The sequence below is a fragment of the Myotis daubentonii genome, chromosome 8, assembly GCF_963259705.1.
Source record: "Myotis daubentonii chromosome 8, mMyoDau2.1, whole genome shotgun sequence".
Taxonomy (NCBI): Eukaryota; Metazoa; Chordata; class Mammalia; order Chiroptera; family Vespertilionidae; genus Myotis; species Myotis daubentonii.
The window spans coordinates 17,055,592-17,076,547 of NC_081847.1; the positions used below are offsets into that span (position 1 = coordinate 17,055,592).

General features: G+C 50.6%; 1 protein-coding gene across 5 annotated transcripts in view; it reads left to right on the top strand.

The window, feature by feature from the left end:
- The window catches only part of RALGAPA2 (Ral GTPase activating protein catalytic subunit alpha 2), a 295,521-nt gene extending 279,401 nt beyond the window's left edge, over positions 1–16,120 (top strand). For all 5 annotated transcript variants that reach the window (XM_059705412.1, XM_059705417.1, XM_059705413.1 and 2 more), the window contains 2 exons: positions 8,629–8,668; positions 12,611–16,120. In XM_059705412.1, coding sequence (XP_059561395.1) covers positions 8,629–8,668; positions 12,611–12,630 — 60 coding nt within the window. In that variant the 3' untranslated portion in view covers positions 12,631–16,120. The remainder of the gene's footprint in view (positions 1–8,628; positions 8,669–12,610) is intronic.
- The last annotated feature ends 4,836 nt before the right edge of the window (positions 16,121–20,956 follow it).

The following is a 20,956-nucleotide window of genomic DNA, read 5'->3' on the forward strand; positions in this document are numbered from 1 at the left end:
TCTGTTCACCATGAGGTCATTCTTCTGCATGCTAATGATTTGGAAAATCAAGTCTAATGCTTGACATTATCAGAAAGGATATAAATAGTGTAAATCTTTACTTTGGGGAAGCTGCTCTTATAAAACAAAAGGAGAAAAGAGAAACTTGAGCTTGGACTTGAGGGTTTTTTTTTCAGGACTGCTTTAATGATTGTGTCTGGACCTTAAGATCTGGGAGGGATCCCCTTGTGTCTGTTGATAAATGATCCCCAAATTACTATTACAGTCACAGCTGACAATTTGGTAATTGTGAACTAGAGGTATGTCTAATTTAACATCATATTTTAAGAATTTCCAAGTGCTTTGGTCAGAAGGTGATAAAGATGGATTTCTCTCAAAGAATGTCTAAAACCAAGAAAAATGAGTGGTTCCTCTCCCTATAAGAGAAGTGTTTGCTGAGGATGCCGGCACTGTTTGTGGTCCTTCCTGCTTTAATATTGCTATAAGGAGCCAGCAGAGGGAGCACAGATCGTTGTTTATTTGTTAGCCCTACATAAAACAACATATGATTTCTCCAAGATATGGTCAGAAACACTCCCTCCTTCACGACAGGCTAGAGCCTGTGAAGGCTCCAGGATTTAGAACAAGTGGGAGAAAATGCCTCACTCAGCACCCTCAGATTCTGCCACTTGTGATGTGGGTCGTATTTGGAGCTTAAAGCAGATTAGTCCGAGTTGGTCTCCGTATGCTGCTGCCTCTGCTGCTGCTGTACAGAGCTTCACGTTTTCACCTTCCACGCTCAGGAATTGCACAGGTGCCCGCTTAGAACGCTTTACCAACCTAACAGAAAAGACCTTAGTAATTTTTCTCTGCAACAAAATCATTATATTAAGTTCACAGAAACTATCAGAAGACCCTGGGTGCATCTCTTAGCAGCCTGTCTCCTAGCAGGAGAGGTGCAAGCCAGGGCCAGGACATATGAAAATGCTGGCCCCGTGCCGGCCCCGTGGGATAGTCCCAGAAATCAGAGCCACGGCTGCTGGTGTATTAATATCAGTTAAAGACCAGGGCTGAATCTCAGAATTTCACTCGGATTCTCCAGAAGTTGCCTTTAAGTGCAAGTGCTCTTGTGACCCTGTCTGTTCAGGAGCTCCGGCTGCCGCCCCGCACCCTCAGGCGTCCATGGCTAAGCAAGTGTAGCCACACGCCCTGCAAACCGACGGCCCTGCGTGTGCGGTCCTTCCACCCAATAATCCCTCCCAGACCCAGACCAGATCTTTCTTCACAACCTAACTGCCTCAATTCTGACCCCCTTTGCATACGACATTTAAAAAAACAACAACACTTAAAATGCATTCTTCTTAAAAATACACTGAAGCAGCCATAGGAATTTTTTAACCACCCACAGTCCCATTGCCCAGCCGCCTGGATCTGGCTACAGCTGCACGTTAGTTCACCTGTGAAGCTGTAGGAATCTGGATGCTGTGTCCCCACGCCAGGCATTGGGATTTCCTGGTCTGGGCTGTGGTCTGGCCCTGGGGACCTTCTTTTAAAAACTCCTGAGAGCATTTTAATATGCAAGCAGGACGGAGAACCACTGTCCTAAGTCAAGGCCTCTCAGTCATGGTTAGGGCCTTGCCTTAGTGCCATCTCACTTGTTACTTATATCTTGATTTTTCTTAGCCTATGCAAGTCTTTGTCATGTTGTATGTTTCTTCTATCTTAATAGACTGTAACACCCTTAGAGCAGTGGTTCTCAACCTTCTGGCCCTTTAAATACAGTTCCTCATGTTGTGGCCCAACCATAAAATTATTTTCATTGCTACTTCATAACTGTAATGTTGCTACTGTTATGAATCATAATGTAAATATCTGATATGCAGGATGGTCTTAGGCGACCCCTGTGAAGGGGTCGTTCGACCGCCAAAGGGGTCGCGACCCACAGGTTGAGAACCGCTGCCTTAGAGAATGATGCATATAATTTCTTTCTTATCACATATGCAAAAGGAGTAGAAGAGAAATGTGACAGAAAGCGGTCAGGCTGTTGCGTTAAGCAGTACAGGTGTGTCCCCAGGCCACAGGTGTGTGTTGGGCCTGATGTGGATGCAGAACAAACACCTGTAGTGGTGATGCACCTCTCCCCCTCCCTTCCTGGTCTCCTAGGGAACGTGGACTAGTGATAAGCAGTGAGGTCAGAACTGCCCTGGAGAAAGCCTGGGTCAGCCACGGCCTGGGTGGTGCTGTTTGAATAACTGACACTTGGTGCCGGATGCTTTCTTCAATGTTACTGAGGATTTTAAAGAGAATTCTCGATTGCCCCCTTTAGCACCACATTTTGCCTTGTGCTTTTTCACCCCTTTTTCCTCTTAAAACTTTTACTGTCTTCAACATCATCTTTGGAAGAGGGAAGGAAGAGATGAAACAAACATGTGTTCCACTGACCCTGACAGACACTATGGTGCTCCCTGTCAATGGCACCATCTCTGGATGCCCTCCCCTCCCTTCCCTTGGCAGCTGCCACCAGGAGGGCTGAGCCGGGCGTTTTAAGGGAACACAAAGGCTCAGGAGGCCTGTGCCCTGCCTCTCCTTCCCTTCTGGAGCCTGAAGTCTTGTTAGGGAGAAGCACATACTCATGAGCCTCCCGTAATGGCTAATGATTAATAAATCCAGGTTAGTTAGCTCCAACCTGTAACCACATGTTAAAAAGATACAGTCAAAAGGGAAGAAAAGCCAGTCAGCCGATGGTTTGCAGTTGGGTTGAGATTTCCCTGAGCTGGGCTATGCCATCTGCCTTATGAACCTGGGAGGAAATGAAAACTTGCCTAATATCTATTAGATATTTCCACTTTCTCACATTGGCTGGACATTAAGACGTCTGAGAACGGGAAGGCCCTGGACAAGAAGAATATAAAGGCTAATAACTGTAGGAAGAGACGAGAGGAAGAAAGGACTCCTGTCAGAGCCGGTGGGGCGCTCCTGCCCAGGGCAGGTGCAGAGATTGGGGGTCCTCACAGGTTTCCAGAAAAAGATAGGACCTGAGATTATTCCTTCTAAAGTGTGGACATTACAGTTCATTTGCTCCTTTGGAAGGACTTGAAGATGCTGCTTTTTCTGTGAATGGCTGCGTTCGTCTAGCTCTGGCTCCTCAGTCCTGGCAGGGTTGTAAGTGCCTCACTGCTAATTACGGCTCTGGGGACACTTCAGCAGTTGCCAAGAGATGGCCGGCAGGTACTAAGAATTTTTCTCAGAGACAATTTTTGGAAATGACTCTTAATTAAAGCTTATTTGAAATAACCTTGAGATTTTGTTTCGAAAGAACCTGGCGCTTCTGACGCCCAGGTCCACACTCCTGGGCACCAATGCTGTGGCCTCGTGTCCTCGTTCCAGCAGGAGGAACACGTACGGCCTCGGCGGTGGGTTCCTGGAAAACCCAACGGCTTCGCTTGGTTTTCTATTTAGCAAAAACCAAACCAAAGCAGAGGCCAAATGGAACATTTAGGTCTGCTGACGGAAAAAGAGAATATTTCATACTCTTCTTTTTCAGAGGGATATATGATGGTAACCAGGAAGTTAAACCTCTAAACAGCATAATAAAGAGAAAAACTGGTTCCTTTTCCCCATTAGCCTTTAAAGTCTCTCAAAAGGCTGAAAAAAAAATCCCTTAAAATGGGAAACATGCCAATCGACTTTAAAATAATACCTGAAGTGCTTACGGTGTTGCCGTTGCCGAAAGTCCTCTCTTAGTCCCAAGGAGCCCAGGAGCATCCCTGCGAAGGGTGCCTAGAAAAATAGGCAGAACCCTGCTTTTCGGCCACTTTAAGAATAGGAGACAGTGAAGTCCCAGATGCATAGAGGACACATTCCACCCACCGGCACTCACTCACCAGGGCCCTGCCCCCGGCGCTCAGCATTCCCGTGGTGGGAGCTGGGGTCAGTACCGTCAGCCAGCATCTCCCTTCTCGCGAGCCGGACCGTCTGACCTGTGAGGTTGCCTGATGCTGGAGAAAGCCACTGCGGTCTCCAGGACGCACTGCGAGGTTCTGCTCCCCAAGCCCTAACCTCAGGCAGAACCAGGAGGTGCCGGCTGCCCTGCGTGGCTGCTGAGGTACGCTGGGCAGACTGTGTGGCTGGCGTGAGCCCGTGCGTTGTAGTTAGGGAAACCCTGCTGCCTAGCTACATCCCTAGGGCTCAGAGAAGTAGCTAAAGAAACAGCCTGACTCCAGTTAACGCCAGGGCCTCTGGCATCCAGGTGTGCCCTCTGAGGCCAGGCTCCTGACCAGGGGATGTGCGCTGACCCAGACCGTCAGGGGCAAGAGTCCCAGAGAGAAGGGCTCAACACAGAGAAGAAAAGAAGCAGCCAGAAATGGAACTCCATGGGCCGAGACCGGCTGCTCTTTGCCCAGTTACCCAGCGTGGTGACTGCCAGAGCCATGTTTACATATTAGAACTCAGGTCCGGCTTGGCTCCTGGGACACACATGCACCTTTGCTACAGCTTAAGCAGATGGGAACCCACGAGGGCCGCGGCCTGCAGACATTCATTCCATAAACATTTGGAATATTGAGGGGCGCTAAGAAGAAAAAGCAAAAGGAGCAGGAGAGCTGCTGAGAAACATAACATCGGGGTGGCACTTTAAATCGGGGGTCAGGGCGGGCCTCACTGAAAGGGAACATTTGAGGGAAGACATTTAAGAGGTGATGGAGAAAGTCATTTAGAACTGGGTGGGGTGGGGGGAGAGAGGCATTCCAGGCAGAGGAATAGCAAGTGCAAAGGCCCATGCAGGCACATCATCACACGCTCCCTCTGCCTGCTCACCTTTTGGTCCAGCTGTCCTAGCTTTCTGCTGCAGAACCAAAGCTGATGGGCAAGACCAACAACCAAAAAGAGGAAGCTGAGCCCAGAGCCAGGGCCAGGACACAGCCACCGCTGCTGGGTTGGAAATACTGGAAGCCGTCCTTGGGCCATTTGGAAATGTTAATTAGGCTGGCCAGTTCCCACTGATCTTAGTTGCCAGTGTGGAGTTGAGTGTGTAGGCTTACCCCATCCCTGGCTGCACCTGTTCCCTTCCTCAGAGCCATTCCAAGGGGTCTGAATACCCCGGCAGCTCTCTGATCTCCGCTCTGTCTGCCTTCCTGCTGGGAGGATGTTTAGCACTCGCCGAAAGCTGGAACCCTGGTCCACTGTTTCCCTCATCCATGCCAGCTCTCAAAACCATTCCCTTCCCTAATTATCTTGAACCAGTTAATCATTTTCCACACTGACTGTTCAGTAACAGGAACCCAGAGCGAGGCAGCCACTTTCCCTGTCCGACCCTGCCCAGCTCATCCCAGGTGGCAGTCCTGGATGGCAGCCTTTCCTCAGAGATAAGAGCTCAGTTCAAATCCTTGCTGTTTGCTACCCCAGTGAGTACAGCCAGAGAAAACATGCCACAGAGAGCCCTGCAGCTCCTGCAAAGCCTCCACGAGGCAGAGCTATGTGGGACACAGAAAATCTCCACCCAAGATGATTGTTTCCTGTGTTCCTTTAAATCCTTGTTGATATCCAGAGTATCAGAGAAGTCACATGAGCCCACAGAAGTAAGGCATCTTTCTCTAAGAATGATGTCGGATTCTCTGGGCTCCGCTCTGAGTCTGAGCCCGAGTGGCCCGCTGGCGTCTGAGAGACATTTGAAGGGCTCTTCCTAGAGGGCTCTCGCTCAGCTGCTCTGAGATGTGAGCAGGGCCAGCTCCCGATTCCCAGCACCACTAACCTGGAAGTAGTATGCTAAGCGAAATAAGCCAGTCAGAGAAAGACAGGTATCACATGATCTCACTCATGTGGAATCTAATGAACAAAACAGATCCAGAGACACAGAAGCATGGAACAGACTGCGGAATCTCAGAGGGGGAGGGGGGGGCGGTGGGAAGAGATCAACCAAAGAACTTGAATGCATATATGCATAACCCATAGACACAGGCAACAGATTGGTGAAGGTCTGGGGCAGGGAGTAGAGGTGGGTTAGAAGAGGTCAAGGGCGGGGGGGGGGGGATATGTAATATTTTCAACAATAAAGATTTTTTTAATTAAAAAATAAAATTAAAAAAAGGAAAAACCTTGCAAGACACATATTGGCCCTGGCTGGTGGTTCAGTGGTTAGAGCATCGGCCCTCAGACCGAAGGGTTGCGGGTTTGACTCCTGGTCAAAGGCATGTCCCTGGGTTTCCGGTTTGATCCCAGCCCTGGTCAGGGCGCTTGCAGAAAGCAACCAATCGAGGTGTCCCTCTCACTTGGATGTTTCTCTCTCTCTACCTCTCCCCCTCTCCCCCTCCCTCCCTTTTACTCTTGTAAAAATCAATGGAAAAAATCTCCTTGGGCGAGGATTAACAATAACAGTAACAAAAGGCACATATTAACACCATAACCCAGTGTCTCTCAACCTGGTCTCTCATTGCCCCACTCTCACTGTGGAGGCTTCTGAGGCACGTTTATTTCCTAATTTGTCCCCTTCCCTGAAACACCACAGAAACACTGTATGTCTGTTTATTGTACTTCCGAACTTTGTGCGCATAAGGAATAAGATATTTTTTCCCCCAGCGGTGACACCGCCCCATTAGAACACATGCCATAGCTCCTCCACCACAGCCCCAGAGCTGGGACGTCCTCCATTTCCTCCACGCTGTAGCCCCGAGCCTGGATCAGCACCTGCACATACATATGGGATATCCAGTGAATAAAGGCTGGAATGACTAGTCTTTGTGTCCCTCCCCCGCACCCCAAGCATCACACGCCTATTCTCTTTCCGTCCCTCATCCCCAAGCACGGTGCTCTCTTCTGGTGCCTCCAGCCCTGCCCGGTCAGTGGGTACCCCGTGCTCACCCCTGGGATGTATCAGGAAGCTGACAGCCAACTTCCAAGGATAGGCCCCGCCCTTTGGCCACACTGCCTGTGTGTCAAGGGCAAGTGACATTTGAGCCCCATGGAATCATTAAGGCAGCCCCCAACTGTCTCTGTCTTTGCATCTCCTTAACTCACCCATGGACTGGCAGTTATTGAGACATTCTGTCTGGTCCAGCCACCACACCAGGCTGCATCTGGGGACACGCTGGGGAGAAACGCAAACCCGTCCTCATCAGCAATTACAAACAAGCCCCCATTGTTTGCTGCGCCATCTGTTTTCTTGGTTTCTACCAATCGGGTGCCTCTGCGCCCAGCATAACCAGGGTTGAGGGGGCTGCAGGGGAGAGAGGCCGAGGAGCCCCTCCATGACCCCCTTGGCTCACGCTGGAGAGGGTCCACGGCGTGGTGCCTTGAAAAGCTGAAGCTCCTCAACTCAAGGAAGGCACATGCAGAGTGGCTCTGTTTGCGTCTCCCATGAGGGGAAAGGGGCCCACGGCACACAGTTCATGGGGGGTGGCAGCGGGGATAGGAAACCTAAGTAATCACATTATCTAGAGCACCCACGGGAAATGTTCTAGTCTGTTACCAGCAATTCACACCTCCCAAGAACTTCGTATGCTCCTAGAGCACAGTCAGTGTGGTGAGCAGAGTTAACAGTGGTTGGAAATCAAGTAGACAGAGAATGCTACCAGATCATCCATGACCGGTTATTTATCCTGAAATTCCTAACCCCGAATGACTTCTTGGTGGGGCAATAAATGTTCATCGATAGATTAGAAAATACAGCTTCGTAAAGGTCCGAATTTCTTCAGAGAGCCCCACTGGAAAGTCTGTCATGCCGAGGGCATTCTCAGTCTTAGAGACGGCCCTGGTCACTGTGCCAGCCTTGGCAGACAGCAGTCCATGCCACTGATAAACGCCCTTTGTCTAGCTTTGATGGTGGCCCAGTGACACTGAACTCGGGAGCATTTGGGGGGTCAGGGCGAGGAGCGATGGCTGGGTGCATAAAGAGGCTGCGTTGGCCAAGGAGAACCCACGTGGGAAACAGGACGATGTGGTGATGGAGAAAACCTGTCGAAGTCCAGAAACTCCCAGGTTCTCTCCAGTTAGCCTGGCTGCTGAGACCCCACTGCTCCGTGAGTGAGGGCGAACATGGGGTCCCACTCAGCACCGACCGCGGAGTCCCCTTCCCCAGCCGCCCTCCGCACAGCACGCCGTGTGCTGCCTCCCTGGGACTGTCACAGCACTGACGCTGGCTCTGAATGAACACACTGTGTCCACCTCAGAAACGGAAAATGCGACCTGCGGACCTGTAGACATGCACACTTAGAGGGTATCCGTCGTTTTTGTAGGCCATCCATTTAACTTCAAATACTTGTCTTGCAGACTCTTACCTTTGACTCTGTTTTGCCTTGAAAACTCTTATCTTTGACTATAGTATAGAGCAAATCAGTCAGGAAATATTGGGCAGCAGGAAAAAGGGTAGAGCGGTGAGTGCTACCCAGTGTCTGTAGGGCTCCCGATAGCATCTGCTTCAGACATCCTGGGACTGCTAATGCCGCCTTCCTTTTGCATGGATAAATGTGACAGCAGTTAGAACTCTGTTCTGCCAAGTCGAATTTTAAGCGACTTTTCAGTTCCTAATGATCTCTAAGACTGTGACAACTCTCAGGCACCCAGGAATAAGTGTATTATTAGCACTGTGTTCATTATCAAGCGGGGCTATGGATGTGCTGGGCTGTATTCATTTGATTTTATGTTCTTTCCCTTCAGATTAAAATACGTAAAGGTCTTGTTGCCATATTTGAGCAAGGTAAGACTGACACTTCAGCGGATTTGCTCAACCTCCCTGCCCTTGGGGACGTGCGTGTAAATTCACTAACAGGCCTCCTTCCCTGGCTAACACCTCGAGGAAACGTGCCCTCCTGTTCCTTCTGTTCCCACCTCCCCTCCCCAGGGGCCCTGCCCCGGGTCCTGCCCCTGCATGTCTGTACTGCCCGGGGAGCCCAGCCTCGCCTTTTCTCTGCTCCTGCACTCTGGGCGGAATCCGACACCAACACCTGCCATCCCCGAAAATGTCTTTGTTGCCGCCCTATTGTGTGGGGAGCCTGGGGAGCCGGGGGACCGGGAGCCGCCTCCTTTTTTGTTGCCGGAGCCAGGAGGAGCAAGATCTTGAGATGGGCCGATAAGACCCGGCACGCGTGCTGGGCCGGCCTTTGACTGCTTGCCTTAATAGGAGCCTCTGCATGGGAAGGCCGTGGTCCAGGCGGCTGATGAATGGAACAGCTGGGGGAGGAAGAGCAGACAAAAGCCGGGGGAGCACAGAGGGTGGAGAACCAGGGGATCTTGAGGTTTATGACCCAGAGGGCAGGCCAGGCCTGGGGGCAGGTGTGCCCTCCTCTGCGGGCCTCTGCTTTCTGCCTTGGGTCTAGGGTCCAGGCCCTGCCCGTGCGCACTCACAGCAGCCCCATCCAGGGGTCCGGTGCTGGCTGAACACTCTCTGGGAGGCCTGGGCCGTGGGCGGACAGGTGGGAGGGAGACTAAATGATGAGGATGATGATAGTGACGACAATAATGTGGGCAACATCAGTGAGCAAGCTGTCATTTATTTTTTATATATATATTATTTTATTGATTTCAGAGAAGAAAGGAAAGGGAGATAGAAATAGAAACATCAATGATGAGAGAGAATCATTGGTCAGCTGCCTCCTGCATACCCCTCACTGGGTATCAAGACCAAAACCCAGCCCCAACTGGTTTGGCTCAGTGGCTAGAGCGTCGGCCTATGGACTGAAAGGTCCCAGGTTCGATTCCGGTCAAGGGCATGTACTTTGGTTGCGGGCACATCCTCAGTGGGGGTGTGCAGGTGGCAGCTGATCGATGTCTCTCTCTCATCGATGTTTCTAACTCTCTATCCCTTTCCCTTCCTTTCTGTAAAAAAATCAATAAAATATAAAATAAAATAAAAATGACCAAAACCCAGGCATGTGCTCTGACCTGGAATCAAACCGTGACCTCCTGGTTCATAGGTCGACGCTCAACCACTGAGCCATGCTGGCCAAGCCAAGCTGTCTTATTAACAGTATCACCCACAGTGGGACGCATGGCACAGACTCCAATCACTGTCTCAGTAAATATGGAAGCTGGAAGTTCTGGTCCAGACTTCTTGTCACACCTGCGGGCCAGACAGCAGCACTGCCACAGCGAGCTGACCCTCCAGCCCAGCTGCCCTTCCCTCCCCACAGCCAGGGCTTTGGCCCGGTCCAGGAACTGCTGGAATAAAGCTGGCTCACTCAGGGAAGGTTCCGGAGGCAACCAGAGCCGCAACACTTGGGTGCACACATCTGGCTGGGCAGAGCAGGGCAGTACAAAAGCCTGGGGGCTTCATGCAAAATTCTTGATTTGCTGGGACCGCCCTATCCATGCACGTCCTCCTGCTTCTGGCACAGAAGCGGTGAGTGGGGCTCCAGTGCCTTTGAACCCCCAGCTTCCCGCAGGAGGGAGAGGCCAAGTGCATGGCATTGTCTCCCCTGTGACCCACCTGGTCCTTCCACAGCTGCCACCGCCCCCCCCCCCACCCCCATTAATCACAGGGTGCGGTGGGCACGGCTGGAGCCAGCACAGGCTGAGGGTGTGCCACCGAAAGGTGGGGACTGGAGAACGCAGGGGGCGCTGTGATGCAGGCTCCGCCTGGGGAGTGGCCTGCCCTTTGCCCAGAGCCCATGCAGGTCCTCTGAGCTGGCATCACTGCCCACCTGCTGCCTCCCTGGGTGGCTGTGGAGGGGTTCGATACTTTCCCTTTCCTTAATGTCCTATCTTTGAATAGCTCTTTCTTTCATTCACTTGCTTTTTTTTTCTCCCCTCTCCCAATTGATCTGATTACAATAGTGGGTGGGGTGGTTCCCTGTTGATCATGTGAAGTGTTAGGCAATTTGAATGTTAGGTAATTCAAAACCGAATGTTATCTGGGATTAAATCAGGTGTGTTTGCCTCCCTTCCCTATCCCCCTTACTCCCCCCACCCCCCTTTGAATGCATGTACCACACCTTCGCCTTCGGCTACAAGGGTTCAAAGAGATGCCTGTTACCAATGCCATCTCTGTCATAGATGACAGAGTAGCTGCATTGCCTTTGTCAAAGCAGCCTGTTTTTAAAGATGAGCATAGGAGAGAGGCCCAGGATGTTTCCTGTCTGTGCCGACCTCACTGGGGGCAGAAGAGAGGAGAGAGGCCTCGCGAGGGAGTCTTACAGCCCTGAGTCTCCCACACGAGGAGGGCTATCTCCTCCGGCCCAAGCATGTTTGCAAGTACTGATTTCCGAGACTCTTCCTAGAAACAATAAGGTCAGATAATAAAAACTTCAAAGGCCAAAGCCCCGGAAATGAAGCATCTCAGGAAGAGTATAGAAACCTGCTTTTGAGGTTTGTTCCGGAAGCCTGGGTAAGATACAGCTGGGTTTAAAAATAGACTATGAGGGGGAGAAGGGTGATGAAATGATCCTCTCCCAGAATGGCCCCGGGAGACCAGGCTCCACCCGCAACAGTGGCCGAGTGTTGCAGCAGGCATTCCCGAATTCCTCCCGCTCCCGCAGAGCGGCCCCAGGAGGCAGCCGGCAGCCACGCAGGCTGTAACTCTATTCCTCCCCCTCAGTGCTCATCTGGATTCATTCAGACAAGCGACTTATTTATTTACTAGAGGCCCAGTGCACGAAGTGCACGAAATTCGTGCACGGGTAGGGTCCCTAGGCCTGGCTGGCGATCAGGGCTGATCTGTGGGGAGACCAGTGGATCAGGGGGCCCCCACTGGCACCCGACTTGGCCAGCCTGGCACCACCCGCTCACTGGCCCTGCCCCCCACTGCTGCCGCAGGTTGCCTCCCACTGCAAGGCAACTGGTGGGGCGATCGGGTGGCTCCACACTGGAACATGCCTTGGCTGGCCTAAGGCCTGCAAGCTGGGGGCAGCTCCTGCATTGAGCGTCTGCCCCCCTGGTGGTCAGTGCACGTCATAGTGACCGGTCGTTACACCAGTCATTCAGCAATTTGGTCAATTTGCATATTAGGCTTTTATTATATAGGATAGTTGTTAATCCTCACCCTAGGATATTTTTCCATTGATTTTGAGAGGGAGTAGAGGGAAGGGGAGGAAGAGAAACAGCGATGTGTGAGAGAGACATCCATTGGTTGCCTCCAGCACACACCCAACCAGGGCCCAGGATGGAGTCTGCAACAGGAATCAAACTTGGGACCCTTCAGTTCATGGGCTGACACTCTAGCCACTGAGCCAAACTGGCTAGGGCTCAGAGAAGCAATTAAGTCCTGGCCTCTGGTCTCAGACCCTTGGGGGGATAATCAAGTTGTAGCTCCTGTAAAATGAGAATATGTAAATACATGTGAGTGATAACACTGACCAGGAGCCACAAACTGCCGGGAGCGGGAGCCGCTCGCTTCCTCATTGACTGGACTGTGCTGCTTCCTCGGCTCCTCCTCCCTTTACTGTCATCACACGCCTTCTCTCTTCTTTCTTCACCTGTGGGTTGGACAGTAAGGCTGAGTCCATTTCAAAAAGATTCATCGTTTCTTATATGGCTCAGGAAGGTCCAGAGCAAAGACTGGGAGGAAATACCTTCCTTTGTTCATTCATTCCACAAACCTCCCAGCGCTCCCAGCACTGGGAAGGCGTCCACACACCCTCCCTTGTATCCGCCCACAGGGCCTCGCCTGGTGCCATGACTCGGCCTTTCTCTGCTTCCCTCGCAGGGCCCTGGCCGCCAGCCTGAGTGCCTACCTCACGCCTCTCGGCCAGGAGATGGCCGAGCCCCCAGCCCCACCAGAACCTCCAGACCCAGAGACTCCGGACACTGCTGTGCTGGTGCCCTCAGAGGCCGTCCCGCCAACCGGCTCCTGAAGTGAAGACAAACCCTGCGGGAAAGTTGCCGATTGGACTTTCAGACCAGGCGGTGTGGTCTTGCCCCCCAACCGCACGAACCTGGGCCTTCAAAAGAAGAAAAGAAAAAGTGAGCAACAAACAGAGACTCAGCCGCCCTGGCATGGGCATCGGTGAGGCTGCTCCCAGCAGGCGCCACGGAGAGGAGCCAGGCTTTGGGGGAGGGCGCAGGGCCGCTGGGTTCTGTACCAGGTTCTGTGCTCGTCGATAAACCCAAGCCTGCTTCACAGAGGGGCCCGCAAAGCAACTGTGCAATTGATTGAGGAATTTTCCCTGCCTTGATTTTCCTAGTTCTTACGTTAGCATTCATGGTCTACTCAGAAATTTCATCATCAAGGAAATGGGCTCTCCCTGGGGTCTTTGCCCAGGCATTTCCCTCAGGGGCTGTTTTGCCACCTGGTGCCTGTGGCCCACTAACTGGAGAGGCTTTCCTGAGCGTCCTGGAGGCACTGTGTCTCGACAGTGACACTCCTGTCACGCACTCAGTGTTTCCAGAAATGCAGGGCCCTGTCCCTGGGGAGCTCTGTAGGCCAGGGACCTCCCAAAGCCTCGCTCAGGGCCCAGCCTCGCTGGTGCTGGGGGAGGGACTTGCACCGGTGCTGGGGGAGGGACTTGCACCCTGCGACGTCCATCCGCCTCCAGAGGCTGTGCCCGCCCTGAGCTGGCCTGCCCGCTGCCCGGAGAGGGCCACGCAGGGGCCTCGGAAATGCTTCCCATCACACAGAGCTCTAGGGTAGCAGATGCCAAGCAAGGATTTGAGGGATGCACAATGAGCCTATTTTTAAAAGGAGAAAAAGAAAGCAATGGAAAGCTCAACCTTCCGCCAGCATTTTCCCAGCCCCTGCTGGGGTCTGTGGGTGTGAGACAGAAATCAATCAGTGGGGACACCTTTGCCTCTCACCTGGGCCCTCGCCCGTCTCAGTCTGGAGTTTGGCCCACCACCCTGTGCAGTCCTTACCCGTAAGGTGGTTTCACAGCCCACAGGCCCAGACCAGAGTAAGCCCCCGGCTCAGGATAGGGTGGAGACGGAGTGGGGGTGGGCAGCTGCTGGCCGAGGCCCCAGGCAGGAGCTGGGTGGGCCAGCGTGGGTGCTCTCCCTCTCTCCTCTGCCCTCTGCCCTGCACCCATGAGTGTTGCCCCCGGCCCGCTTTGTCACGTTTCCCGTGAGCCCTCTGAGCCTACTCGCCCCATCAGAGCGTCAGAGCAGCGGTTCCCGGCCAGCAGCTCTTTCTGTCAGCCGGCGGGTTGGTGTCCTGGTACCTGACCTGGAGGAGAAACAGGCAACCCGGGAGCAGGGCTTCCTTTGGGGACAGTTGAGAAAGTCTCCCGTGAGGAGGGCGGGCCTTCTCATCCAGAGGGAACTTGCTCTTCTGCGTGCTGGGGGACTGCAGGTGCGGCTGGAGGCCCAGGCCCGCTGGACAGGGCACCCGAGCACCGGATGAACGTGAGAGAATGAGGGATGCTCCGAGGCAGAAGGCGGAGCCCTGGTCATTCGGGGCTGTTCTATAGACGGGCCTGTGTTCGCCCCTCGGGCTGACTGGCAGTGTAAAGGGTGACTGAGAGTCACAGCATTTTCTGTTGTCTCAGCAAATGTCAGGAGTTTTATCTTCCTCTCCCCTCACACAGACACCTCCTTCCTGATGTGGACTTCCTGTTCGCATGGTTTGGCCCATCACTCACACTCCAGACTGGGGTTGAGTTGCTTTTTTTTCATATTTACAAAGTCCCCTGTTCCTGCTGAAAAGGCCACTGCGTGTTCCTGGGCTTGGAAACCCACGGAGGCCCTGAGGGGAAGTAGCTTCTAGAACAGTTCACCTTCAGGCCCTAGACACCCCCACAGAAGGCTTGGCTTCAGTCCCAGTGTTGGGACTTGGAAGGCGTGTTGCGCTCCCCTGGACTTCCGCGCCCTGGTTCCGTTTCACCTCCAGGACCCAGTCCTGGCCCGGCAGCGGGAAACTCCGTTGTAAGTTGCCAATGGCTAGGCCTTCTGCCATCCCTGATGATTTCAGGGGCCCTGGGACTTCAGCTCACAACCGGCGGTTTTGCAGCTGGAGCTTTTCCTGAGCTGTGGTCTGAAGACGCTGAGTGGGGGAGCGGGGATCTGCAGCCAGGTTTGCTTGCAATCATGTGGACGTGAATCATTTTGTTATTTGGGGTGGAAAATTGAAATGATCAAGTCTTTTTTTTCTTTTTCACTTAGAAAAGCAAATATTATGTTTTGTAATAGATGCCTTTCAGCAAAATTGGGAGGGTCACGCATCCGGTGGGGACCCACCTGAGTCAGATTAGTAGGGCGGCCAGCCATCCGTACAGAGCAGTGGCCCTAATGGCCCCAAATGGATAAGACTCAATGGCTTCCAGACAAGACCAGGCTGGTTCCCTCAGTGCTCTGCACGCTGATGTCCTGCAGTCTCATTGAGTAGGTTTTTGTACATAAAAAAAAAAATAGTAATGCCACAAAATGATTACGTCTTTAAAAATAGTAAAACCTTAAGCACACAGAAGTGAGGAAATTTAGCTTGAGTCAGGGACGCTCACAGTGTCTTGGTGGAATGAAGACTGCAGTTCCTAAGATCCGCCGGAGGGGGAGGGGTTCACCCTTCACTTTGCCAGGGGCTCACTGATCAGATCCTCCGCCTGACAAACAAGATCAGGTGGATCCACAGTCATACAAATCACATCTTCCCCGCCTTCCTCAGCTGCCACCCCTGTGCTTCACTGACTGTGACACTTGTATCACCTGGAGTTTGAGGAGTCCTTTAAAACGACTGTGATGTCTTACATGTAACCATGCTACCTTTACGTCTACTGAAGCGGAATGTGCTCATCTGAAGGGAAATTCAACGTAAACAACCACCGTCTTAGTTGCACTCAATCTCTATGTATGACATACACCCTAAGTGAATGTTTTCTTATATTTTCAGGCCTACAATATTGAGTACATGTAAATAAGAAAAAAATTGGATAAATGTGGTAATTTAAGGTATAGTGTGTTGTTTGATTTTTATTTTGCTATCTCTTATTTAATTTTCCTGATGCTTCACATCTGGGCTTATGCCCTTGGGACGGTGGAGACCTTTATGTGTAGCTCACCTTCACAGGCTAGTGTGTTGTGCCGGATACCGCAGCAAAGACGTGCCCCGCCCGGGGAAGCACACAGCTCCACGGGTGCCGCCACTGGACTCGAGTTGACCCTACTTTTCTCCTTAATTATGATTTACTGTGATGATTTAATGAAGTAGAAACACAGCACTTATGTGCCATATGTTTTGTTTTCATTATAGTTTGTAAGAAAATAAAGTTTATCCTGGTATCTAACAAAAGATGGTTTGTGTTTTTACCAGATGAAGTTGTTCAGAAGTTTTTTTAGAAAAAACCGCAAGCCTAGCCCAGCCAGCGTGGCTCAGTGGTTGACTGTCCACCTATGAACCAGGAGGTCATGGTTCTATTCTCGGTCAGGGCATGTGTCCCAGTTGTAGTCTCAATCCCTAGTGCAGTGATGGCGAACCTATGACATCAGACAGTAGAGCCCTTTAAACTCATTTTTTTTGGTTGATTTTTCTTTGTTAAATGGCATTTAAATATAGAAAATAAATATCAAAAATGTAAGTCTTTGTTTTACTATGGTTGCAAATATCAAAAAATTTCTATATGTGACACGGCACCAGAGTTAAGTTAGGGTCTTTCAAAATGCTAACACGTCAAGCTCAAAAGGTTTGCCATCACTGCCTTAGTGTGAGGCGTGCAGGAGGCAGCCAATCAATGATTCTCTTTCATCATTGATGTTTCTAATTCTCTCCCTCTCCCTTCCGCTCTGAAATCAACAAAATATTTAAACAAAAAACCAAAGCCTAAATATTTATTCAAAATGGTAGCCAGTACCAATCCAATGAAGTTTACAAATGTGATCATGAAAAATTGACCTCTGAGTTCAGAACATGGTATGCTAGGACCACTCACATGAGTATTTGAGCCTAAGCATCATTGATCGCATGTTGATGGCCCTGCCTTAAAGCTACAACCATCACATTGTCATGGCCTGACCCGTCAGCCTCTGCCAACATCCTGGGCTGCTCCTTGGCAATGGGCAGCAGGGACCTTTCAGGACATCAGACAGGAGAGCCCTCTAAACATCACCCATTTGTCCACTTGTTGACTATAAGACATTTCAGTGACCTCAAAAAGGGTCCTGACGCCTTCCTGGGAGCCTTGAATCAAGAGCTTGCTTGAAGGTATGCCGTGCTTTTAATACTTGGTTCCTCATAGAATGAAGATGGACAGTGTTAGAGTGTCATTGCCGAGAAGCAGTGGTTCCCAGCCCTGCCAGCAGCCGTGCCCCACCTCAATTCAGGCCCACCAGGTCTGGGTAGAACCCCAGCATCGGTATTTTTTAAAGCCTTTCCCCGCACCCCAGGATTCTGAGCTGCAGATGGATTTTGGTGGAGGCATTCAGACCAGCCCCATTGTGCTGCTTCTGGTATCCCTTACCTCCTGGCCCACACGTGCACCTGGAGTACCGGGAACCTCAGTGAAGACACCCTGAGGAGCAGCGGGCCCCTCTGTCACTGCCCAGTGTAGTGCCTACCCCTTCTCGCCATTCTACTTTATAGATGGTCCCCATTCCCTCCAGGAAAATGTATGGATTTTTTTTCAGATCTGGAGTCATTTGAATTTCAAAGGATATTGTTATGAGAGTCATCAAGCCGATTATTGTCTTATTTATCCAAAAGATGGGGACAGAGATTGTAGTCATCACTTTCTTTCCTAAAGTGATCCCATTCATCTTCAAAAAACACTCATCAAATCTTAGGCCAAATCATGCACGACTTCAGCGGAATTCCAAAAAGAATTAAACTTCCAGAGGTTTCCAGAGGACCCTACCCTTGCTACAAATAATGTTCTCAGCCTTTCTTGGCATTTGCAAAGTGCCAGCATTTAATAATAATAATAATAATAATAATAATAATAACCTCAAGTTAGTCCCTGGCCATCATAGAATTCCCTGAGTGTTCCAGAAAAAAATGCTGGCATATTTACGTTTGCTGCACTAGTAAGGGCCTCCCAGCAGTAAAAGCTAGACCTCTGTGTTTGTTCTCTTCTGTACACATTTGAGCTCGAGTTACGCTCCTGCATGTGTGTAGACACTACATTGAGGCCACTTTGATTTATTAAACGGTTTATGTCAAGCGCAACTATTATCATTTGCCTTCCCTTCCATAAATGGAAATGCTTTTAATTGCATTTTATTTTTCAAATGAAAAAGCAGAGGTCACGGGAATGGAACTCACAGCGAACCTCATCCCTGCGTGGCGGGTCCACCCGAGGCACGGATCCCTACACACTCAGCCACGCGGACACCGGAACTGAGGCTGCTGGCTCACTGGGTTCTCACAGCTAGAAAGTGGGAGCTGAGTCCCCTGGACCCCTTTTCTGGACAACACCCCCATTTAGCAGCAGTCACTGTTCTTGACCAGAGCGCGGACAGCTTGTTTCCATGTCCCTTTTGGCCACTGGGAAGGTTTCCCTAAGGCCAGGTCTGAGCCCCCTGCGCCTCCCCTCATGGACAAGGCTCCAGCGTTGGGGAACTTGTTTTACCACCTGGCTCCCACCTATTCTCTCTGTGGGCAAAGGAGAGGACACAGGAGCTGGCTTTTCTCTATGACTCTGGAAACCACTGCATCATACATCTTGGGGAATACGTGTCGCTCATGTCTTCAGATCTGAAAAACAGACTTTGAGGTGAAGAGCCGGAGCAGAAGCAGGCCTGCCACGCTCCAGAAGGCTGCCCTCTGCCCTCCGCACACCCAGGCCCTCAAAGTAGTGTAGCACTGGCTGCATTTTGACCAAACTTTTCTGTTCATTGTCTTCTGAGAAAACAGTTGTATGTTTCAGGAGTTAGAAAAAAGGCAAAGATAAAGCAAATGTTCTTACATGTCCCCAGCCTGACTGAGTGGAGTGGGAGGACTTGCTCCCCAAACCGAGGTCACAGATATTTAGCGTTCTGCCTACTGCAGCTGAAAGTACATCTTCGCCTCCAGAAAAACAACGAAACAGCTGACAACTCAGGGGTTCAGCAGCATTTTCAGTGATAGTAATACTCTCTCTGCCCCACACACTCTCCAATGTGCCCTCCAAAAAAAATTAAACAGCAACAAAACCAGCAGGAACTCTGAAATCATTCTTTCTGGGTAATAGAAAAGAACTTGCTGGAATTGGAGATTGCTTCTTGTTTATCGTTAAAATTTTAAATTAAAAAATAATTCTAAGACCCAAGTCTCCGCTATTCTAAGTTAAATTGAATTAGATGAAGGAGATGAAAATGCATAACACACTGTCCTGTTAAATATTTGTCTGAAAGATTCTGCCTCTTACAGAACAAAGGAGAAATTAGGAAGTTCCTGTTAGCACCTGCCTTCGGTACCATATGTCAGGCATGAAAAATACTGACATTCACACCCTGATATTCCTGCCACAGCTATCAGAGGGCATTGTTTATGTGATTGAAAATTCTATTTAAAACAGTGTTTTAGAAAATAAAGACTAAATGAGTAAATTCTTTCTGGGGCAAGAGCACCTTCCCTATGTATTCAGGTGTGATTTTTAATCTTCCACTTGCATGCCCCACCTCTCCCTCTAGCGAAATGCTTGTTGAGGTCGACAGAGAATGTTTTCTATAAAGAGGTCGCACTCTTCAGCTTCCACCTCGCCCGGAGGTGCTGAGGGTCTGAACAGCCGAGAGTGCCTCTCGCAGAGTGTGAAGTGGGAAGGGGCTTGCTATTATAGCTCCTGAAAGGATCTTTCCGACTTCAGAAAATAGCCTGGCAAAGAAAGGCTTTTCTCCATGAATACCCAGGGCCTGCATTATGCTCCTCGGACGGTCCAGGTGAGTACTTTTGATCAATATTCCCTAAGAAATGGCCACCGGGCTAAGTGCATGCGGAGGGCCTCAATAACAGATCTCCCTCCCCCAACCTGCAGCGCAAATCTCTCGCGATCGGTGTGAGCCAGTGAGGCTGCACATTAATGGCATCATCTCCCTTTAAAAAAGTGTCCCCCAATTTGTCCTCCAGGTGGATGGCTGATTACGGCCCCCAGAAACAGTTATCTCTATAGCCTTCCTTCAGGGAAGTCGTGTCATCTTCCTTTCAGGCACCAGGAAAAGCGAACCCCTGAAACTGTTTTAACCTGAAGAAGGAACAATGCCAGTCAGAAACCTCAAAACAGTACCTTATCGTAATAAAAAAAGGTTTTTTTACTAATTACCATTAAGATTTCTAATGAAATAGCCAAAGGATAGATGTGTGCTTTAAACCAGGTATTCTATATTTTTTTCTAAAACTAATGATCTGCTCCCATTCCAAATCACCGTCACCCCAGAATGATACGCTGGTTATTCAAAAAGATATTCTTCTACCCTTCTTTCCAGATTAATACAAACACACACAAAGATACAGGGTTTTCCTTTTTATAGAGATAGCATTATACAATACACATCATTCCTTAACTTCCTTCTTTTGGTTTTTTTTTTTTATATTGTTGACAGTATTACAGATGTCCCCCGTTTTATCTCCCTTTGCCCCCTCCAACCAACACCTGCCCCACCCCAGGCCTTCCCCACACTATTGTCTGTGCCCATGGGCATGCACATATGCATAAAAGCTCTTTGGTTAATCCCTTCCCATCACCCCACCCCCACTTTACTCCCCTCTGAGGTCCGTCAATCTGTTCCAGGGATCCATGCCTCTGGACCTATTTTGTTTGTCAGTTTATTTTGTTCATTACATTCCACATGTAAGTGAGGTCATGTGATATTTGTCTCACTCTGATGGCTTATTTTGCTTACATGATACTCTCAGGTCCACCCATGCTATCGCAAAGGATAAGAGATCCTTTTTTCTAGCCACGTAGCATTCCATTATGTAAATACTAGGGGCCCGGTGCACGAAATTCGTGCACTGGGTGTGGGGCGGGGGGGAGTGTCCCTCAGCCCAGCCTGCCCCCTCTCACATACTGGGAGCCCTCAGGCATTGACCCCCATCTCCCTCCAATCACAGGATCGGCCCCTTGCCCAGGCCTGATGCCTCTGGCCTAGGCATCCAGCCCTGGCAGCGGGGACCTGCAGTGGCAGCGGGGGGGCGCCGCGATCGCGCAGGCTCCGC